Source organism: Onthophagus taurus, chromosome 1, assembly GCF_036711975.1.
Source record: "Onthophagus taurus isolate NC chromosome 1, IU_Otau_3.0, whole genome shotgun sequence".
NCBI lineage: Eukaryota > Metazoa > Arthropoda > Insecta > Coleoptera > Scarabaeidae > Onthophagus > Onthophagus taurus.
Window position 1 is genome coordinate 32,692,074 of NC_091966.1, and position 20,645 is coordinate 32,712,718.

General features: G+C 31.3%; 1 protein-coding gene and 2 long non-coding RNA genes across 3 annotated transcripts; 2 read left to right on the forward strand and 1 right to left on the reverse strand.

Annotated features, from left to right (window-relative positions):
* The first annotated feature begins 55 nt into the window (after positions 1-55).
* LOC111415864 (uncharacterized) lies at positions 56-678 on the forward strand. Its single transcript, XR_002706450.2, has 2 exons — positions 56-281; positions 350-678. It is a non-coding gene; the product is annotated as an uncharacterized lncRNA (long non-coding RNA).
* A 5,517-nt stretch (positions 679-6,195) lies between these two features.
* On the forward strand, positions 6,196-6,679 carry LOC111423355 (uncharacterized). Its single transcript, XR_011641839.1, has 2 exons — positions 6,196-6,354; positions 6,423-6,679. It is a non-coding gene; the product is annotated as an uncharacterized lncRNA (long non-coding RNA).
* Positions 6,680-13,006: 6,327 nt separating this feature from the next.
* Positions 13,007-17,106, reverse strand: LOC111428738 (uncharacterized). The gene is made up of 8 exons (XM_071195613.1): positions 16,883-17,106; positions 16,622-16,789; positions 16,424-16,566; positions 16,194-16,358; positions 13,725-13,893; positions 13,477-13,644; positions 13,280-13,422; positions 13,007-13,220 (listed from the first exon to the last, which is right to left on the reverse strand). The coding sequence occupies exons 1-8, from the start codon at positions 17,016-17,018 to the stop codon at positions 13,053-13,055; spliced, it is 1,260 nt and encodes a 419-aa protein (XP_071051714.1). The 5' UTR covers positions 17,019-17,106; the 3' UTR covers positions 13,007-13,052.
* Positions 17,107-20,645: the final 3,539 nt, after the last annotated feature.

Consider the following 20,645-nt stretch of genomic DNA (forward strand, 5'->3'; position numbering starts at 1 on the left):
GAGGTTATCTTTTGACTTTATTCTGTGTACAGTATAAAAGGAAATGTTGTTATTACTTGTCAACATATTCTATTTAGTTTGCCGATAGTGATATTAATTCGATAATATTAAAAATACAATAATAATGGGATTAAAATTATTTTTAATTCTTTCCATTGTATGTACCGTTGGGATCGCAGAAAAGAGATATAAAGTTTGTGGAAAAGCTTTGGCTGAACTAGTGGCTTGTATATGTGAGACGACTAACCCTCTTGGGAAGATTAGAAGTATTGATGATAACAGTAAGTACAATATTATTTTGAGAATATTAACCTACTAGATGTGACAATGTGTACCATTTCTATTTTAGAAAACATAGAAAATATGGAAGAGCTTTATTCCCTAGAAAAAGGTATTGTTGATGAATGTTGTAGACAATCATGTACCAGAGAACAAATTGAGGAGTACTGCCTAACCGTGAGCACGAGAGAGTGTTGACATGTTATTAGAAGCTAACTTTAAACATTTTTATTTCATTGATTAATAAAAGTGTACAGCCGAAATTTGGCTGATTTATTTAAAATTAAATAGTGAATGTAATAAACCCGTTTGCTGCAGTCTCCATTTCTTCTTGAGAAAAATATACTTTTTCCTAAAAATAAAATAATAAATATGTATAAAACATCATCATGTTTTATATATGATAGTTTTCTTTTGCTTGTTACCATTCCTTTTCCATTCTTCAAATGGTTTACGACTTGCTGTATTGCCCAAGTATTGTTCGTGCTATAAAAAATAATTTTCGCCGTTTCCCCGATATTTATGCAACTGAGAATAAAAGTTCGAGAGAGCAGTATTGTTAAGAATAAATTTTGCTACTACTTTTGTTCCAAGTTTTTTGTAGCATGTTCCGTTTCTTGAGTGTTACCATTAACAGCTTGTAAAACAACGATTTTCATAAAATTTTCATATTTTCCTGGATATTAATATTATAGTATTTTTAATTCGCCAATCTTCGGTTCTTCACTTTCATTAATCAATAAAATAAAAAATTTTTAAGTTAAGCTTCTAATAACATGTAAACGCAAATCTATTTTTTTGATATCTTTTGCAATTTATTACATTTCACGGTTTTGCTGCACTCCTCAATTTGTTCTCTGGTATATAATTTTTCACAACATTCTTCAACAATACCTCTTCGTTAGCGGTAATGAATCATAGAATTATATTTATTTGTTGAATTATACACTCATAACATAATTTTCTAAGGGATACGAGTCTTTAATATTTTATTTCAATCCTAAAATAGAAATGGTACACATTGTCAGACCTAGTACGTTAACATTCTCAAAATAATATTGTATGTACTTACTGTTATCATCAATACTTCTAATATTTCTATTCGCGACGACAGTGTTAGTCGTGTTACATACGCAATTCAGTAGTGTATCAGTCAAAGCTTGTCCACAAGCATGATACATCTTCCCTGAGATCTCAACGGTAAACACAATGGAAAGTATTAATAATAATTTTAATCCCATTATTATTTTATTTTTAATATTACTGAGTTAATATCTCTATCGGGAAACTAAATAGAATATGCTGACAAGTAGAACAAAAGTAGTACCTAGCAAATTTTATTTTTAACAAGTCTGCGCTCTCGCACCTTTGTTCTCAGATGCATAGATATCGAGGAAAATACGAAAATATGAAAATTTGATGAAAATCGTTGTTTTACAAGCTGTTAATGGTAACTCTCAGGAATCGGAACATGCTACAAAAAAAAACTTAGAACAAAAGTTGTAGCATATTTTATTCTTAACAATATTGCTCTCTTTCACTTTTGTTCTCAGATGCATAAATATCGAGAAAAATTCGTTGTTAATGCTGCATGTTGTACACGGTAAAAAATGGATGTAAAAATACATTATAGTACATTAAACTACAAGATTGACTTATGAAATAATACATGAATTAACAACGTAATTTTCGAAATCCAGTTAATACCAAGTAAAATTGCAGGAAATTAGTAAATGTACTAAATATTACATTTTTTTAATATGAATTACACAAAGCAGTGTAAACTATAGGAAAAACCTGTAAATAAATGGAAAATCAAGTAAATCAATGTAAATGTATTTAATAAATTGGGAAATCATGTAATATTGTTAAAAATTACTATTACGAACATGCAAAATACGGAATGGCCCCACCACCACTTTCTGCGTTCTGTCGGCCGAATAGCGTTGCAACTACGCACAACGCGTTGACATCACTGTGCCGTGTAGAGTCTAATAAGTCTAATAACGTATGAATCGTCCAACGTTATACGCGCTCTCTTATAATAATAATAATAATAAACCACTTTAATCTGTCCATTTAGTGTTTGGTTGTTTGGTGCCCTTTAGTACGCATACAGGTTGTACACAAAGTTTTTGAGTTCCGAGTTTGCCGTCTGTTAAAATTGTAAAAGTTTACACTTTTTCCACTATTTTTTTAATGCTTTTGTACTGTAAAACATTATAACAATGGTGGAAAAACTATTGGCTTTCATAATTTGGATATAAAACGAATTTGGATATGTAGAACTTCCATAATGACATTCGTATTTTTACATTTATTTAAGCTTAAAATTATGTAAATGTACAGGGCTGAATAATGAATTATTACATAGCAGACGAACTACAATATTCATAGCACAAGTAATTTTACATATAAATATAGTTATTTTTACGTGTTAAAACGTGTACATTACCTGGGTTAAGAAGTAAAATTACATCAATCACAAACGAAAACTACAAACATAGAAATGGAAAATGCGCTTGTTTAGATATGTATTTATTTTGCTATTACATACGTGTAACTTTTTACATGAATATCCATGGCAATAAATTACCAGTACTGGACCATGTAATTATTTTTTACTGTGTAACCCTGCTTAAAGTTTATGGAAGAAATAATGTGACATTATATTCATTATGTTATTTTTAGGAAAAAATATATTTTTTTCAAGAAGAATTGGAGACTGCAGTAAACGGGTTGGTATATTAAATTCGCTATTTAATCTTAACTAAATCAGCCAAATTTTGGCTGTACACTTTTAATCAATGAAATAAAAATGTTTAAAATTAAGCTTCTAATAACATGTCAACACTCTCTCGTGCTCACGACTAAGCAGTACTCTTCAACTTGTTCTCTGGTACATGTTTGTTTACAACATTCATCAACAATATCTCTTCGTTGACGGTAATGAACCATAGAATTATATTTATTTGCTGAATGGTCATTCATAATATTATTTTCTACGGGATAAGCCTCTTCCATATTTTTTATGTATCCTAAAATAGAAATGGTACACATTGTCAGATCTAGTAGGTTAATATTCTCAAAATAATGTTGTACTTACCGTTATCATCAATACTTCTAATATTTCTTTTCGGGAAAATAGGGTTAGTCGACTCACATACACAATTCACTAGGTCAACCAAAGCTTGTCCACAAGCTTTATACCTCTTTTCTGCGAGCCCAACGGTAAATACAATGGAAAGTATTAAAAATAATTTTAATCCCATTATTATTGTATTTTTAATATTATTGAATTAATATTTCTATCGGCGAACTAAATAGAATATGCTGACAAGTGGTAACAACATTTGCTTTTATACTGCACATAGAATGAAGTCGTAAGATAACCTCTGCTGATATCAAAGTTGTAATATATTAATTTTCGTCTAAAGACTATTTGTGTTTATGATTTTATAATCTAAATAAAAACTAAGAAAAAGTAAATCAATTTCTAGGAAGAAATTTTAATCAAAATTCAATGTAATTATTATAATATGTCATTAATTCAAATTTTATTAAAATGTCTTGTAAAGAATCTAAAATATTCTAATCATATTGCGATTATTGACAAATACTTAATTTTACAATATATATTTCTAAATAAATCTTTATTATTTGGTGTCTGCACACTTACTAATCACTAAAATAGAAATTTTTGAATTTAAGCTTACATATATATTATGTCAACTGAAATCGGGTATTTTGAGTTATATTTAGGAATTTAGTTCTCAAAACCAAATGAACATACCAATGAATGGGTTGATAGGTACATTAAATTCACCATTTAATTCTAAGTAAATCCATCAAATTTTGACTCTTCACTTTTATTAATCAATAAATAAAAATCATTTAAGTTAAGCTTGTCGTAGCATACCAACACAAATCGTTTCTTTAATTACCAGAGCCCGGACAGTTTAACAGATTGATGCATTAAATTAACTATATACTTCCGAATACGTGTATACTGTTTGGTATCTTCACGTTTAATGATTAATAATATAGAAATTCTTGATATTAAGCTATATGCTATACATATATTAAAGATGTAGATAGGAAAAAGTGGGTTGATTGAATAACATCAATAACATTACTTGTCAGTGGTTTCGCCGAAGGCTGTGACTTTGTGTATTCCTCAACCCTGTGACCCAGACAACAATGTCATACCATCTGTGTTGATTAGTGTCACCGATGGCAACTCGAATTATACGATTTCGGAAATTTTGAGAGTTGAATCTACTCTATTCAATTTGAATTGACTTGCGCAATTGATATTGAGCAACCGTCCATACCAAACAAGCAAGAACACAGTTCTTCTTTGATGTACTGACACCGCCTCGACCTTTCCTGAATATCAAGGAGCAAACATTCGCTGGCTCGCTGACTGGTCATGACGACTTTTTATTTTCAGTTTTCAAATCACACATCAAGGGATGGTTGATATAGAAGGGATAAATAAAGATGGAGCAAAACATGGTTGAAATTAATAAAGTGCTTGTTGCAAATTCACATCAACACCCTACAAATTATATCGACACATTGTTACATACACACACAGGCTTTAGCAATAAGTAAGGTGCCCACTTATTTACAGAAAGTTCCAGATGAAAGTGAGAAAATTATTAACTGCATTAAAGGCCATTGTTTGAATGCACATATTTCACAAAATATGTAACAAAGGGGAAGTACTTCTTTTTCATACGGATGTTCGTTGGCTATCTCCAGAAAAATTCCAAACCGATTGTTTAAACTTAGACATCAACCTTAAGTTTTTCTTAATGATGGATTTAAGCTGAAAAATTGTTTACATTACTGAAAATGGCTTTGTAAACTAGCATACTTAGCAGATACATACTCTATTTTAAATTGCCTCAACTTATAGTTATAAGGTAAAGAAATCTCATTGTTTGACTTTCAGGATAAAGTAAATATTACCCTAGCATTTATGTTTAAGAATATGCAAGGTTGCAATCAATAAATCATAACTCCGAAATTTGAAGTTTCGAAGAAATGATCTTCAATGTATTAAATAGTAAATAAATTTACTTTAAATTGCTTTTTATTTCATGATGATATCTCAATTAGTTTTTAAGATACGCTATATAAGATAGGGGAAAGTAATTAATAAATCCCGATTCCCCACTGTCAACAACTCTTCTAACTGATGCAATGTTCTTTAGCTAATCTCATTGGCAATGTACTTCTTGCAAATAATCACCACAGAATACACTTTGATATGGGGTTTTAAAACCATGGTGAAATTTACCAAACAAAAACTTAAATAAAACATTTATCAAAGTCCACATATTTTTTCGCATACAATTAAAAGGTACAATAAAAACTATAGCATTCCATTTAAAATAATGAAGTTGAGGCCACGATTTTGAAACTACTGTATATTGTATATTAAGTATTTGTCAATAATCGTAAAATGATTAGAATATTTTAGGTTCTTTACAAGACATTTTAATAAAATTTTCCTCTGAAAATGATTATTTGGAAGATATTGACAAAATCCTTGAGTACTGATTCAAAGTAAGAAAAATTACTTGAAGACTAGGTTTTGATGAATGCTGTAAACGATCTTGTTCACGCAATACTTTGTTATCATATCGTGATTTTTAACGGATTTAATGAAATATTATAATTATTACATTGAATTTTGATTAAAATTTCTTCCTAGAAATTGATATACTTTTGCTTAGCTTTTATTTAGATTATAAAATCATAAACACAAATAATATTTAGACGAAAATTAATATATTACAACTTTGATATCAGCAGAGGTTATCTTATGACTTCATTCTATGTGCAGTATAAAAGGAAATGTTGTTACTACTTGTCGGCATATTCTATGTAGTTTGCCGATAGAGATATTAATTCAATATGGGATTAAAATTATTTTTAATACTTTCCATTGTATTTACCGTTGGGATCGCAGAAAAGAGGTATAAAGCTTGTGGACAAGCTTTGGTGGACTATGGACTAACCCTATTTTCCCGAGTAGAAATATTAGAAGTATTGATGATAACGGTAAGTACAACATTATTTTGAGAATATTAACCTACTAGATCTGACAATGTGTACCATTTCTATTTTAGGATACATAAAAAATATGGAAGAGGCTTATCCCGTAGAAAATAATATTATGACTGACCATTCAGCAAATAAATATAATTCTATGGTTCATTACCGTCAACGAAGAAATATTGTTGATGAATGTTGTAAAGAAACATGTACCAGAGAACAAGTTGAGGAGTACTGCTTAGTCGTGAGCACGAGAGAGTGTTGACATGTTATTAGAAGCTTAACTTTAAACATTTTTATTTAATTGATTAATAAAAGTGTACAGCCGAAATTACAACCCGTTTACTGCAGTCTCCAATTCTTCTTGAAAAAAATATATTTTTTCCTAAAAATAACATAATGAATATAATGTCACCATGTATAAAACACCATCATGTTTTATACATGATAGTTTTCTTTCGTTTGTTACCCCAAGTATTGTTCGTGCTATAAAAAGTAATCTCTGCTGAAGACGTCAGCCGACGAAGATTATTTCTTCCATAAACTTTAAGCAGGGTTACAACATGCAGCATTAACAACGAATTTTTCTCGATATTTATGCATCTGAGAACAAAAGTGAAAGGGAGCAATATTGTTAAGAATAAAATATGCTACAACTTTTGTTCTAAGTTTTTTTTTTGTAGCATGTTCCGATTCCTGAGTGTTACCATTAACAGCTTGTAAAGCAACGATTTTCATCAAATTTTCATATTTTCGTATTTTCCTGGATATCTGTGCATCTGAGAACAAAGGTGCGAGGGCGCAGAATTGTTAAGAATAAAATTTGCTAGGTACTACTTTTGTTCTACTTGTCAGCATATTCTATTTAGTTTCCCGATAGAGATATTAACTCAGTAATATTAAAAATAAAATAATAATGGGATTAAAATTATTATTAATACTTTCCATTGTGTTTACCGTTGAGATCTCAGGGAAGATATATCATGCTTGTGGACAAGCTTTGACTAATACACTACTGAATTGTGTATGTAACACGACTAACTCTGTCGTCGCGAATAGAAATATTAGAAGTATTGATAATAACAGTAAGTACAATATTATTTTGAGAATATTAACGTACTAGGTCTGACAATGTGTAGCATTTCTATTTTAAGATACAAAGAAAATATGGAAAAGCGTATCCCTTAGAAAATTATATTATGAGTGTATAATTGAGCAAATAAATATAATTCTATGATTCATTACCGTCAACGAAGAGTATTGTTGATGAATGTTGTGAGAAATTATATACCAGAGAACAAATTGAGGAGTACAGCAAAACCGTGAAATGTAATAAATTGCAAAAGATATCAAAAAAAATAGATTTGCGTTTACATGTTATTAGAAGCTTAACTTAAAAATTTTTTATTTCATTGATTAATGAAAGTGAAGAACCGAAGATTGGCGAATATACTTAAAAATACATAGTGAATATAATATACCAATCTGTTTATTAATGTCTCCGGTTGTTCTTGTGAAATACAGGGTGATTCACATAAGAACCGACACAGAGTAGGGACATGTAGAGGACAATAAATTAAGATGATTTAACGCAACTTATCTCTATACTAAGTTGTACCCCTGAAGAGTTATAGGCCTTCAAAATTGGGTCTTAAATTTTTAAAACATTGAATATCTTCGTAATACATTAAGCTAGAAAAACCAAATTTGGTATACATTATGAGTATACCGAAGGTATTAATTGGTAGAAAATTGAGACCAATTGACGCATTTCAAAGGGTTGATTAAGAGTGATGGGCCCCTAAATTTTGACAGATTTTTTTTAACCTTTTGGTGGATTTAATACATTATTACCTCATTTAATGTGGAATTTAATTTTAAAATTTTTTTTACTCTTATTATTTTTTAAAAAACATGGTCGTTTTCATAAAAAACTCAAATAACTATAGACACGTATTTCGTTAATGTTAAACAAAAATAAATCACATAATTATATGCCCCATACACACGAAATAAGTAATTGCGAAATAAATTACAAATTAAAATATTGTTTTGGAATACAATAAAAAAAAAGAAAAAGATTGGAATTGACCTCTTGGACAAACTCATTCGAAAATATAGTTGCTGCAGAACTACTAGAAGATGGCCATTTACATTGTTTATGAGTTATTTGGACATTGCGGCATACAATGCGTAATCAGTACAAAAGTACTGATTAGGCTGGAAATGTTTCTGCCAAAAGAGAAGAAAAATGTTCTTACAGGAACAAGGCATGTCAGTTATCTAACCAGATATAAATCGAAGAGCATCAAATATTATATTAATATAGATGGAAAGGGAATACTAAATAGATTAAAAAATGCCATTACAGAATTGAAGTACAGGAAGAAAAATAAGATACCGATGTCCCGAACCATCAACAACCCAAAAGAAAATAATTATATCGATTACTTAGAAATTAAAACAAAAAAGAATAATGACTAACTTGAATTTTATTATTAAACAGTGTTGTTATTTATGTTGAACAGTTATGCAAATTAAAAGAATAAATAGTATATCGTTAGAATCATTAAAAAAAGTATTTTTAGCCGGAGATGTCAATTATATTATTAATTTTGAGATAAAATTCAAAATGGTATCTATCAAAATGACTTCCTTCTGTGTCCTTTCCATTACAGATTTAAAAGTTGCTGCATAATACACGGTGTTTGTGACCACCCAGATATAACATGTTTTTTTTTGTATGTTTTCAAATTGTTTAAAATGCAAACCGCCGAAATCGCCTCACTAGCATTACTAAATCCTAATAAAGTAGTCTTCACAGAATGGTTACTAAAGAAATAAAATAGCTATACAGATTGTTGGAAACAGACTTTATACTGATGATGTACACTTTTGAATGTTGTAGTTAAGCAAATTTCATGAAGATTTAATGCTCCATAAATAATTTCTTATTTTCCATAGTCATCATTTCAACTGTAAATCTGTAAACTTGTTTAATATATTTTCTCTTGTATTAATCAGTAAATTAAATTTGTTATATTTAGGCTATTTGACAAACGATTTTGTACATTAAATTCACTAATAAATAAAGTCAATAATTCCACCAAATTTCTAGTCAATTACTAAGATATAAGTTTTTTATAACAAAATGGTGTTATTAGTTATCCGCAAAACTCCTTAATCTGTGCTATGGTACATTCCTTCAGACAACAAAGATGAGTGATACTACTTCTTGCTTTACGGTAATGAACCATAGAATTATATTTATTTGTTGAATAGTCATTTATAGTATTATATTCTGATGGATATACCTTTTTCATATTTTTCATGTATCCTAAAATAAAATCGTACATATTTTCAAAATTTGTAGATAAATATTCTCAATAAAATATTGCACTTACGGTTATCATCAATACTTCTCTTCGAGAAAGAAAAAGTATTACAAACCGCAGACAATAGATTATCTCCACATGCTTGATACCTATTTTCTGAGATCCCAACGTGAAACATAATGGAAACTATTAATAATAATTTTAATCTTAGTATTAATTTATTTTGAATGTTATTGAATTAATATTACTGCCTGTTTTTCTGCAAAAAGCACGTTATTTAAAAAATTCATACTTTCGTATGCTATTTATATTTACTTTTTATTTCCTCTTAACTTTGTTAGAAGATGTGCCAGTCAAGGCACAACAAGATATCTTGCAAAAGTATTGTTTCAAATAAGGTTAATCTAAAGACAAAATTAAACAAATAAAAGGAATTATTGATTTATTTATTATTAATTTTATAGCATTATTTTCTTAAAACTAAAGCAAATGCTCAAATTGTTTCCGTCGGCACTAATACAAGCAATAATTACTAGTTGTGCAAATCTCTGCATTTATTTCTTCTGCTGCTGTATAAATATTGTGGAACAGTTCTACAAGATTTTCAATCGGTTTTTAATACACTGTTTCATTTATGCAATCCTAATAAATTAATATCTACAGATGCTGTATTCGTGATGAGATAAGTCGTAGAAAAGTCAATAGAATATACTAAACCCCCATTCTTATATTTCATTGATTTAGAAAACTTTTTGATAAGATCAGATTAAAAGATATCTAAAAACTGCTTTGCAACCGCGGATAACAGCATACAAGAATGGATAAATGGAAAACTCATTAAAAAAATTCCTGTAAATGCTGGCATTCGACAAGGGGATTCATTGTATCTCCTACCAGGCGCCTACCAGGCGTGCTTTTTCGTGAGTGTGCATCAGTGCTTACTGAACCACTTTTTTACATTTTCAATACTTCTCTGCGAACGGCTATTGTCCCATCCGAATGGAAAAAAGCTCTAATACTGCCCATCCATAAGACTGGCGACCGAAATTTAGTCGTCAACTACAGACCTATTTCTATTCTGTCAATTGCCTCTAAGATCTTTGAACGTCTAGTTTACGATCTGCTTTTCTTTAAGGTCAAATCTTACATAATCCCGGAGCAATACGGCTTTTTTCGTGGCAGGTCAGTGGAGTCTAACCTAATCACATTTTCTAATTTTTTACTGAATGCTCTAGACAAAAATTACCAGGTGGATGCTGTATATACAGACTACAGTAAGGCCCTTTGACAGAATAGATCACGGAATTCTTTTTAAGAAACTCTTTAATTATGACATCCCTGTTGGTTTGATTTATTGGTTATTTTCTTACATCTCTAGCAGATCACAAGCTGTTACCATTAATGGCTATCGCTCTTCCTTCAAAGAGATAACTTCCGGTGTGGCGCAAGGCAGTCATTTGGGACCGTTGTTGTTTCTGCTATATATCAATGACATTCATGCGTGTTTTCATTACTCCAAGTTTCTGCTATACGCTGACGATAGCAAAATATTTACCACGATTTGTTCACCTGACGACTGCGAAAAATTGCAGGAGGACTTGGTCCGATTACAGGCTTATTGTGTAAACAACAATCTTTTCATCAATCACGATAAATGCACGAAAATTACATTTACACGCAAACGCTATCCCATTGTTTTCGATTATTCCCTCGGCCCTAATACTCTTATACCATCTGATTGTGTTCGAGATCTTGGGGTTCTCTTTGATTCTAAACTTGCGTTTTCAGCTCATATCGATTTTATTGTTAATAAGGCCTCTCGCATGTTCGGATTTATTTGTCGTGTCTCCCGTCCTTTTACTAACTTATCCTGTATTCGTTCTCTTTACTTCGCCTTCGTTTCTTCTATCCTTAACTATGCATCTTCTGTTTGGAACCCTCAATACCATATGTACATTGATCGACTAGAACAAGTTCAAAAACGTTTTCTTCGGTACCTATCGCGAAAATTCTACTTACCATACTGTGATTACGCACAGCGATGCTTAATATTTGGAGTCCCTCAACTCTCTTCCAGGCGCATTAGTAACGATTTAATGCTGCTTTATAAAGTGAGTAACGGCACTGTTGACTGCTCCTCGATTCTATCTCAGTTACAGTTTAGGATTCCTGTTCGACCATCCCGTGATTTATCGGTATTCTACGTGCCTTGTACCAATACAAATGTGTTTTCTAACTCCGTGGTCCCTCGTCTCATGTTTTCTTATAACAATTTTTGTTCTGATTTAGACTTGTTTGCTACTCCCCGGTCTACATTTAGGAAATTGGTTAATGATCTCCCATGTGCATCTCGTGCGCCGTTTGACTTGCGACGTTAATTCTGTTTTTGATTCATTTTTTTTTTTCTATATTTTTGATTATTAGTTTTGTTTAAGTTTCACTTTTTTGTTAAATTTTATTTCTGTTGGTATTTTTTTTTGTTAACCTGTTTGATATTTTTTTTTTGTTACTTATTGCTAAATTCTTGTTTTTAGTTTATAATATTGTATATTTTTAGTGGATGCTTCGCTGGGCTTGTCCCGTTTGCATCCCAAATAAAAAATAAAATAAATAAAAATAAAATAAATCTCTACTATTCAATCTTGTGATGGATGTAATCATAACAAAAGTTAAGACTAGTAGGGGCTACAAAATGGGTGATCAATAAGTAAGCTGGAAGTGACATTCAGGTACTTGGGAGTTAAATTATCAAGTTACGGTAATATTGACGAGGAAGTATCCCAACAAGTCAGGAAAGCCAGTAAAATCGCAGGCTGCTTAAACGACACTTTACGAAAGAACAAACATCTACATATTAACACTAAATCGAGAAGATATAAGAGCACCATCATGACCTATACGGTTGAGACTAGACCTGACACGTCTAAAAAGATACTTCGCAGAATCACCGGTAAAACTCTATACGATAGAGAAAGAAGCGAAGACTTAAGAACATTATGTGGAGTGGAAAATGTCAACAATTGGATACATAAACGGAAGAAAGAATTGAATGCATACATAGAAAGAATGGAACAAGATAGATAGTGAAAAAGGCCACGGATAAATCGCCGCTAGGTAAATGTAAAAGTCTAGGACGACTAGGAAAAGATGGAGCGACAATTTGCGCTCAGATTAGGGGCATCATTGACGAAGAACAGGCTTTAAGTCTGAGTGGAGAAAGCAGAAGAAGAAACTGTCTAAAATACGAATCGACAAAAGTGCCTTATTGAATATGAATTGTAATTGAAACAAAATTTTTTTTTAATTCGGTTATATTTAAAGAATTATTTGGAAAAAATAAACTTTATTGTTGAAAGTTATAACAATATTTTAAAATTCGCTAACAGGTCTAGTTTCAATCCATTTCTTTACATTTGGAATTGATTCAACATTATTTTTAACAGCAATTAAATTGTCAAACTTTTCATAGGGGGCTTTTCCAGCAAAAACTTCAATATTTTCAAGAATAACTTTTAATGCAAAATCAGCCCAAGTTAACTAAAAAAAAATAAATATAATTTTAGTAGTGATAATCTAAATTAATTATAAACGTATACCTTTTTAGCCACCATGTAACCATTATTTTCTTTGGCGATTTTATCCAATTTTTCTAAATAATAAGGAAGTGTTTCCTCAATAGATGTTTTCTTCATTGATTCTTTTATTGTTTCATCTTTCTCATAAACAAATCGAGACATTTCTAAAATTTAAAAAAGATGTAACAAAACAATAAAAAAAATAAAATATTTTTTACTAAATCTCAAATCAGATATTGTATCCACAATAGCATCAATTTCCAAATTTTCCCAATCGTTAGCTCCCATTAATCCAACTTTTTTTGCTGCATACCTAGCGATAGCTGTACTTTGACACACAACTTTTCCATTTTCTTCTAAAAGTGGTAATTGACCAAATGGGGTTTCTAAAAGGTAATCAATTATGTCATAAAATTTTCTTAACAGTATTTTTAATATTATTGTTTTAACTTATATTTATACTTACTAGGTTTTAAACTTTCCCATTCGCTACTATTGTGTATTACACGAATATCTTCAAACTCCACATCACCGTAGCTAAAGAGGAGACGTGTTAACTCGGCCATCCACTTTCCATTAAAGTATGTCAATTTTGGAACCATTCTATTTAAGAAATAAACAATACCTCTTTGTAATTAACAAAATATTCGTTGATTTCTTGAATCTATAGAACTGTGATTATGTTTTTGCGGTTTGAAAAAAACTAAAGAAATTGTTTGAGAATGTCACTATTATTAAACCAAGGTCAGATTTGATTACCAACAAAACACGCGTTTATATTTAGAATTATTTTATTTCTGAAGGTTACTATAAAAACAAACGATATCAAATTTCGTTTGTAACTGAACACAAAATTATTGATATCAGCTTATTTATGGCAACATACTCGATACCCCTTCTCTTTACACTTTCTTTAACGTCATTAAAATTTTCAATCCGAAATTAGATCAATATCTTACTCCGTGGTTTTGTGCAGGATAATTTATTTAAATGCCCTAACCTTCAGGTAAATAAACATAAAAATTAACTCATTTACACAATTGTAAGTGGTTTAAAATTGCTTTAAACGATTTTAGTCCTTTCATAAACTTTATTTTTTGTTGTAATTAGAGAAGTTGGAAGAGATCACATTTTAAATGGGAAAACTTAATATAGATATAACAATTCTAACAGAGAACAAAAGAAAAGGAACATGAACTAAAATGGCAAATAATTATCTACATTTATATGTATAGTGGAGTGCCTAAGGATCAAAGGGCTAAAAGAGGAGTCTCAATATCCTATACTAATATTGGTATACAGATTCGCCTGGGAAAAACAGACACCAGACATAAAGTCCATAATTGACATCGTCAAACAAGACTCAAAACTGCATATACATGATATCAGTACAAAAAGGAATCACGTGTGGATTGTCACTGTATCAATAAAGACTTGGAAAATATTGGAATACAGTTCAACTGAAATAGCTCACAAGATGATAGTACTCAGTATTTGTATTAGCAAAACTAGATAAAAACTAAAAATCTCCACAGGATTGTCTTTTAAGGAAAATAATCATAATATGAGATACAGCCTACATCAAGCAGCCAATAAAACATTAGACATAAGAAACAAAAATAAAAGTAATAAAATATGGAAGAACGAATTAATAGAAGATCTCGCAGAAAAGAAAGAACAATTGTACATAAAGTGGCTAAACACAAAACGGCTTCAAATAAGCTTGTCGTGATCCCATGCCATTTTTAAAATGGAATTGAGCATCACTGAAGTGTCTTTCGCAAGTTAATTCAATAATTCAGCATTTGAGCCAATTATCTCGGATTCTTCAGGTTTCATAGATGGAATTTAACATTGTAATGTTTGTAATTTTGGTTCCTGGCTCATTGATGCTTGTGTTGTCATAAAGAAAGCTCTTCATATTATTGCTTCTACCGAATCAATTTTTCCATACGCCCACCAAGGTTTTGTAGATGGCGGCCTTAAGATCCCTTTGTTGTGTTTTTGTTTATTAGTAAGCTCTTTGTTCTTTTTATGTAGCTGAAACATCAATATTTTCATTGCAGTCCTTCAATCCCCTCACCTTTTAGCCAGTATCTTGATGTTTGCAAGTGACCTTACCATCCTATGGGACCGCTTTTTCTTCTAGTTGTTCCAAGAGGTTTATTGTTAAAAAAAGACAGGAGTAGCGTTTTGAGATGACATCGGTACATTAGGATCATAATTTCTGCAAAACGTCTCGATGATGAAGACATGGTCTTTACTGGTTCAACGCTCCATTGTAAGTAAATTTGTAATTCAGCAGAAGTAAACGAGATCGACGCCCACCAACTGAGATTCCCTCACTAATGAATAGTGAACTCAATCCAACCCAACCCAATCCACATTCAAAAACCGTTAGGTTTGATAGCTGGACCTTGTACTGTTCTGATAAAAAAGAAACGAAAGACACATCGAGAAACATCGTTGATATAATTTTTTAAACCCAGCTTGGCTTGATTGATTATTTTAAATTTTAAGAAAATGATCTTGCAACACACTGAAATTTAATGAGTCTACCATATTTCCGGAATGATTACTTCCCACGGACAGCAAAATCGAAAGTTCTATAAAATATTATAGTTGAAATGATCAAGAAGTTGCTTTCTATTCTCCTCCACCTGTTTCATACTACAAATAACGATTTATAAAATAACTTCCTCTTGTGTCCCTTCCATTACAAATTTAAAAGTTGCTGCCATAATACAAGATTCTTTGTGCTACCCAGATGCAACATGTTTTTCTATTTTTTCAAATAGTCTAAAATGCGAACCGACAAAAGCGCCTTATTGAATATGAATTTTTATTGAAAAAAAGTTTTTTTTTAATTCGGTTGAATTTAAACTATCATATGGAAAAAATAAACTTTATTCTTGAAAGTTATAAAAATATTTTAAAATTCGCTAACAGGTCTAGTTTCAATCCATTTTTTGACATTTGGAATTGATTCAACATTATTTTTAACAGCAATTAAATTTTCATACTTTTCATACGGGGTTTTTCCAGCAAAAGCTTCAATATTTTCAAGAATAACTTTTAATGCGAAATCAGCCAAGGTTAACTTAAAAAAAATAAATATAAGTTTAGATTTTAGTAGTGATAATAAAATTAGTTATAAATTTATACTTTTTTAGCCACCATGTAACCATTATTTTCTTTGGCGATTTTATCCAATTTTTCTAAATAATAGGGAAGTGTTTCTTCCATAGATGTTTTCTTCATTGATTCTTTTATTGTTTCATCTGTCTCATAAACAAATCGAAATGTTTCTAAAATTAAAAGAATATAACAAATAAATAAAAAATATATTAAATATTTTTTTACTAAATCTCAAATCAGATATTGTGTCTACGATAGCATCAATTTCCAAAGTTTCCCAATCGTTAGCTCCCATTAATCCAACTTTTTTAGCTGCATACCTAGCGATAGCTGTACTTTGACACACAACTATTCCATTTTCTTCTAAAAGTGGTAATTGACCAAATGGGGTTTCTATAAGATAATCAAGTAGTATATCACAAAATTGTCTTAACAATATTTTTTGAAATTATTCTTTTATATAAGAATTTACGTAGGTATACGTACTAGGTTTTAAACGTTCCCATTCGCTACTACTTGGAATTACACGAATATCTTCAAACTCCACATCACCGTAGCTAAAGAGGAGACGTGTTAACTCAGCCAACCACCTTCCATTAAAGTATGTCAATTTTGGAACCATTCTATTTAAGAAAATAAACAATATCTCTTTCTAATTAACAAAATATTCGTTGATTTCTTGAGTCTGTATGGAACTGTATAAAATTACAAGATCAGATTTGATTACCAACAAAACACGGGTTTATATCTTGAATTATTTTATTTCTGAACGTTATTATATATACAAACGATATCGAATTTCGTTTATAAATGATCAGAAATGATTGATATCGACTCGTATTTATGGTATCATACTAGATTACCCCTTCTCATTTGAACGTCATTAAAATTTTCCATCCGAAATTGGATCAATACCTTATTCCGTGGTTTTGAGCAGGATAATTTATTTAAATGCCCTAACCTTCAGGTAAATAATCATAAAAATTAACTCATTTACACTATTATTTAAATGCCTATTTAATCTTCACATTAATAATCATAAAAATGTACATCATTGTAAGTGGTTTAAAATTGTTTTAAACGATTTCAAACGTTTCATAAATTTTAATTTTTGTTGTAATGAATGTTTCCTCTAGTATACCAATATTCTACAAAACATAAGTTTATGTAAATGGAACACTTTATCTCTGTAACAGGTGCTGGATATATAGAAGCAGTATTTTGAGGGAACAACAGTAGAAAAGATTTAAACGGTACAACCCCAAATAAGTGCGTCGAGCTTGGAGGAAGTAAAAAGCACCATAAAAAAGCTAAAATGGGTATTAAGGAAAATCGCTGGTCCAATAAACGAAGGCGATATACAAGGCCCTCGATATTGTGAGATTTGTAAAGATTTCAGTAAGCTTGATACGTGGAACAAATGTTTTCATTCATTTGTTCCAAAAGGAGTAATGACAGGTCAATTGGCCACAACCCAATTAATGAGAAGACCTTGAACGCGATGGAAAAGTAACATAAAGAGGGATGCTTTGGAGTTGCTTGGAGTAAGGAATTGGCGTGCGGCATAAATTGAACGAGGTTAAGGCTCAGTCTGGGCTGAAACGCCACTGGAAGGTCGTTGATAGCCCACTTTATAAAATAACAGACAATGCGAGGGAAAAGGATAAACTTAAAGTACAGGTGTTTCTAAATGAATATCAGGGTTTTAACGCTTTGTAGTATTTATTACATGATAGTTAAAATAATACTTAAAACTTGAAATGAAAGAGTAACTCAAACAGTTATACCTACAAGCTTACAAGTGTCTAATGTGACCACCATTCATCACACGGCACATTTCAACGTTATGCCAGTGAGGCGATGCACGATCTTGCTGCCAAATTAAGTTATTTGGTTCGTCTTCTACCAATTGGGAAAACAGCCATAGTTGTAGAGCATGAAGATAGGAAATACCAGTTACAGTTGCTTCTCCAATGCATGCACTTTCCGCCGAGATATGACACAAGAAACATTCAATTTATGGGAGTCTCGTTGCAATTTGACAATCTCCTGAGGATTTTCTGAGGCCCACATGCGCACAATATGAGTGTTCAGATGTCCAGTGATGTGAAATGAACAACATGATCCAGAAAATCGTCATGCAACAACATTTCATGTGCAAAGTTGGCACGTAAACCATGATCTGTAGGGTTTAGAACCTGTAATAAGTGAAAACGATACGGATAAGTAGTTGTAAGCGTTTCCGTAAAAGTTTCCACACAGTCGTCACCGGAATTGGTAATTCACGATTAGCCTTCCAAACGGATTTCGTCGGAAAGACTCTCACTCGCTCAACACTTTCTTCACTATCCCTTGGTCGTCCCGTACTTTTCCCTTTACAAAGGCAACCGATATTTTCAAACTGACGATACCATCTACGAATGTTAGTATCACTTGGGGAACCACATTTGAACTTAATCCGGAACGCACATTGCACAGTAACTAAGGATTCGGACTTTGCAAACTGCAGAACATAAAAAGCTTTCTGTTCTCTAGTCGCCATTTTTGCTACTACCGCTTTCTAAGGCATGCTCACAAGCTTTCTAGCGCATGCGCATACCTACAAACAGAACTGTTTTAGTTGCTCTTTCATTTCATGTATTAATTATGAGTTAATTTTAAGTTTCATGTAATAAATACCACAAAGCGTTAAAAGCCCATTTAGAAACATCCTGTATATCATTAGCGATGCTAATTAATGAAAATAGGGCCACGTATTCCCAAGCCATTTTAACACTGAACTGAGCATCACTTCTAATATAAGGTAATCATCACGTTGAGTGGCGCTAGCTTTTTAGGTAGGCTGATTAATGTTGATTTGAGCCAATAATTTGGGATTCATCCGGTTTCGTAGATAGAATTGAACAGGGATATCAACGCGATCAGACATTGACCATATTTTTCTGCAATAATTTTCAAGGTTTTTGCATATATTTGGTAGGGATCTCTAGCTTGCCATTTCTTTTTTTTTTTTGATCATAAGGCTTGTTAATTGCCTTGTTGTGTTTTGTAGTTTTTGTAATTTTGAGAGTTGGCTCATTGATAATTGTCTAAAAAATATTTCAATTCAAATTTCCAACCCAACCCAATGTATATTTTCCACCGAATTAATTTTTCTTTTATGCCCGTCAAGATTTTGTTGTTGAGTCTTTTAGGATCCCTTTGTTGCGTTTTTGCTTATTGGTAAGCTCTTTGATCTTTATATGTAGCTGAAACATCTCATATTTCTTTGCAGTCTTTCAAACTCCTCGCAGCGTTCCTTTAGTCAGTATCTCGATGTTTACAAGTGACCTTACCATCGTGTGACCCCCCTTTTCTCCTTGTTGTACCTTGTTGTGAATTCACGACAAATTTGTTCTTTCTAATATATGTATGTATTTAAAAGTTAACGTTGCTACGGTGATAAATAACCATGTTATGATACAAACTAATGTTCTTAAATCATTACATTTCTGGGTAGTAGGCTTAGGTCGATGTTAAATTCTTTCAAAGTACGAAACTTTAAAGTATAACAAAACTGAATAAAACTTTACAATTTGATTGAATTTAAAAAATTATAAAAAATTAACTTAATTGGAGTTTCAAAAGAAAACTGACCTATCCTAGCATTACTCAATATTATTTTCAGAGTTGATTGACCTTTGTAAAAAAAACGAACTGAACTTTTCTTTTCTGGACGTCATTGCCCATTTTTTAAAACCAATCTGCCTTATAATGGTGTTTCGCTTGAGAATAGAGATTTTGTAGAATACTGTGAAATGCTGACATTTCTGAGAATAACAGAATCCTGCACTGAAACGTGATCATGGGTGTTGATCTCAATTTTTTGTACTGATGTGGAAGTTTAGTGACAATGGAGAGTTGAACCAGTGAATATCACAGCTTTGCACTATTCTTTTGTGAATTTGGAACTTCTGCAATACACCTTTCACAACAATAAGGAGAAGTGGGGGTGCCACACCATAGTAAGGTCACTAGCAAATATCGTGACTACGACTTGCTTTTGAACGGACACTCCAGCAATCAGATATTCACTATGTTGAGATGATAGGAATGCCCGATACGCCTGTTCCGCAGATTCTTCATGAGGACTTCAATATTAATACGGCTAAAATTGCTGTAATTCAAGAATTACTGCGTTAAAATTTCTGAAGAATATTAATTTTTGCAAAAACACTATTAGAGATGATAAATGAAGATACTGGAATAA

Excerpts from the sequence above, each read along its gene's own strand:
- LOC111428738 (XM_071195613.1), bottom strand. The coding sequence starts at position 17,018 with ATGGTTCCAAAATTGACATACTTTAATGGAAGGTGGTTGGCTGAGTTA. Across the intron at positions 13,894-16,193 it reads CTAGACCTGTTAGCGAATTT|TTACAAAGAGGTATTGTTTA; the intron begins TAAAATATTTTT and ends ATATTTTGTTAA. Across the intron at positions 13,221-13,279 it reads GTTACATGGTGGCTAAAAAG|TTAACTTGGGCTGATTTTGC; the intron begins GTATACGTTTAT and ends ATTTTTTTTTAG.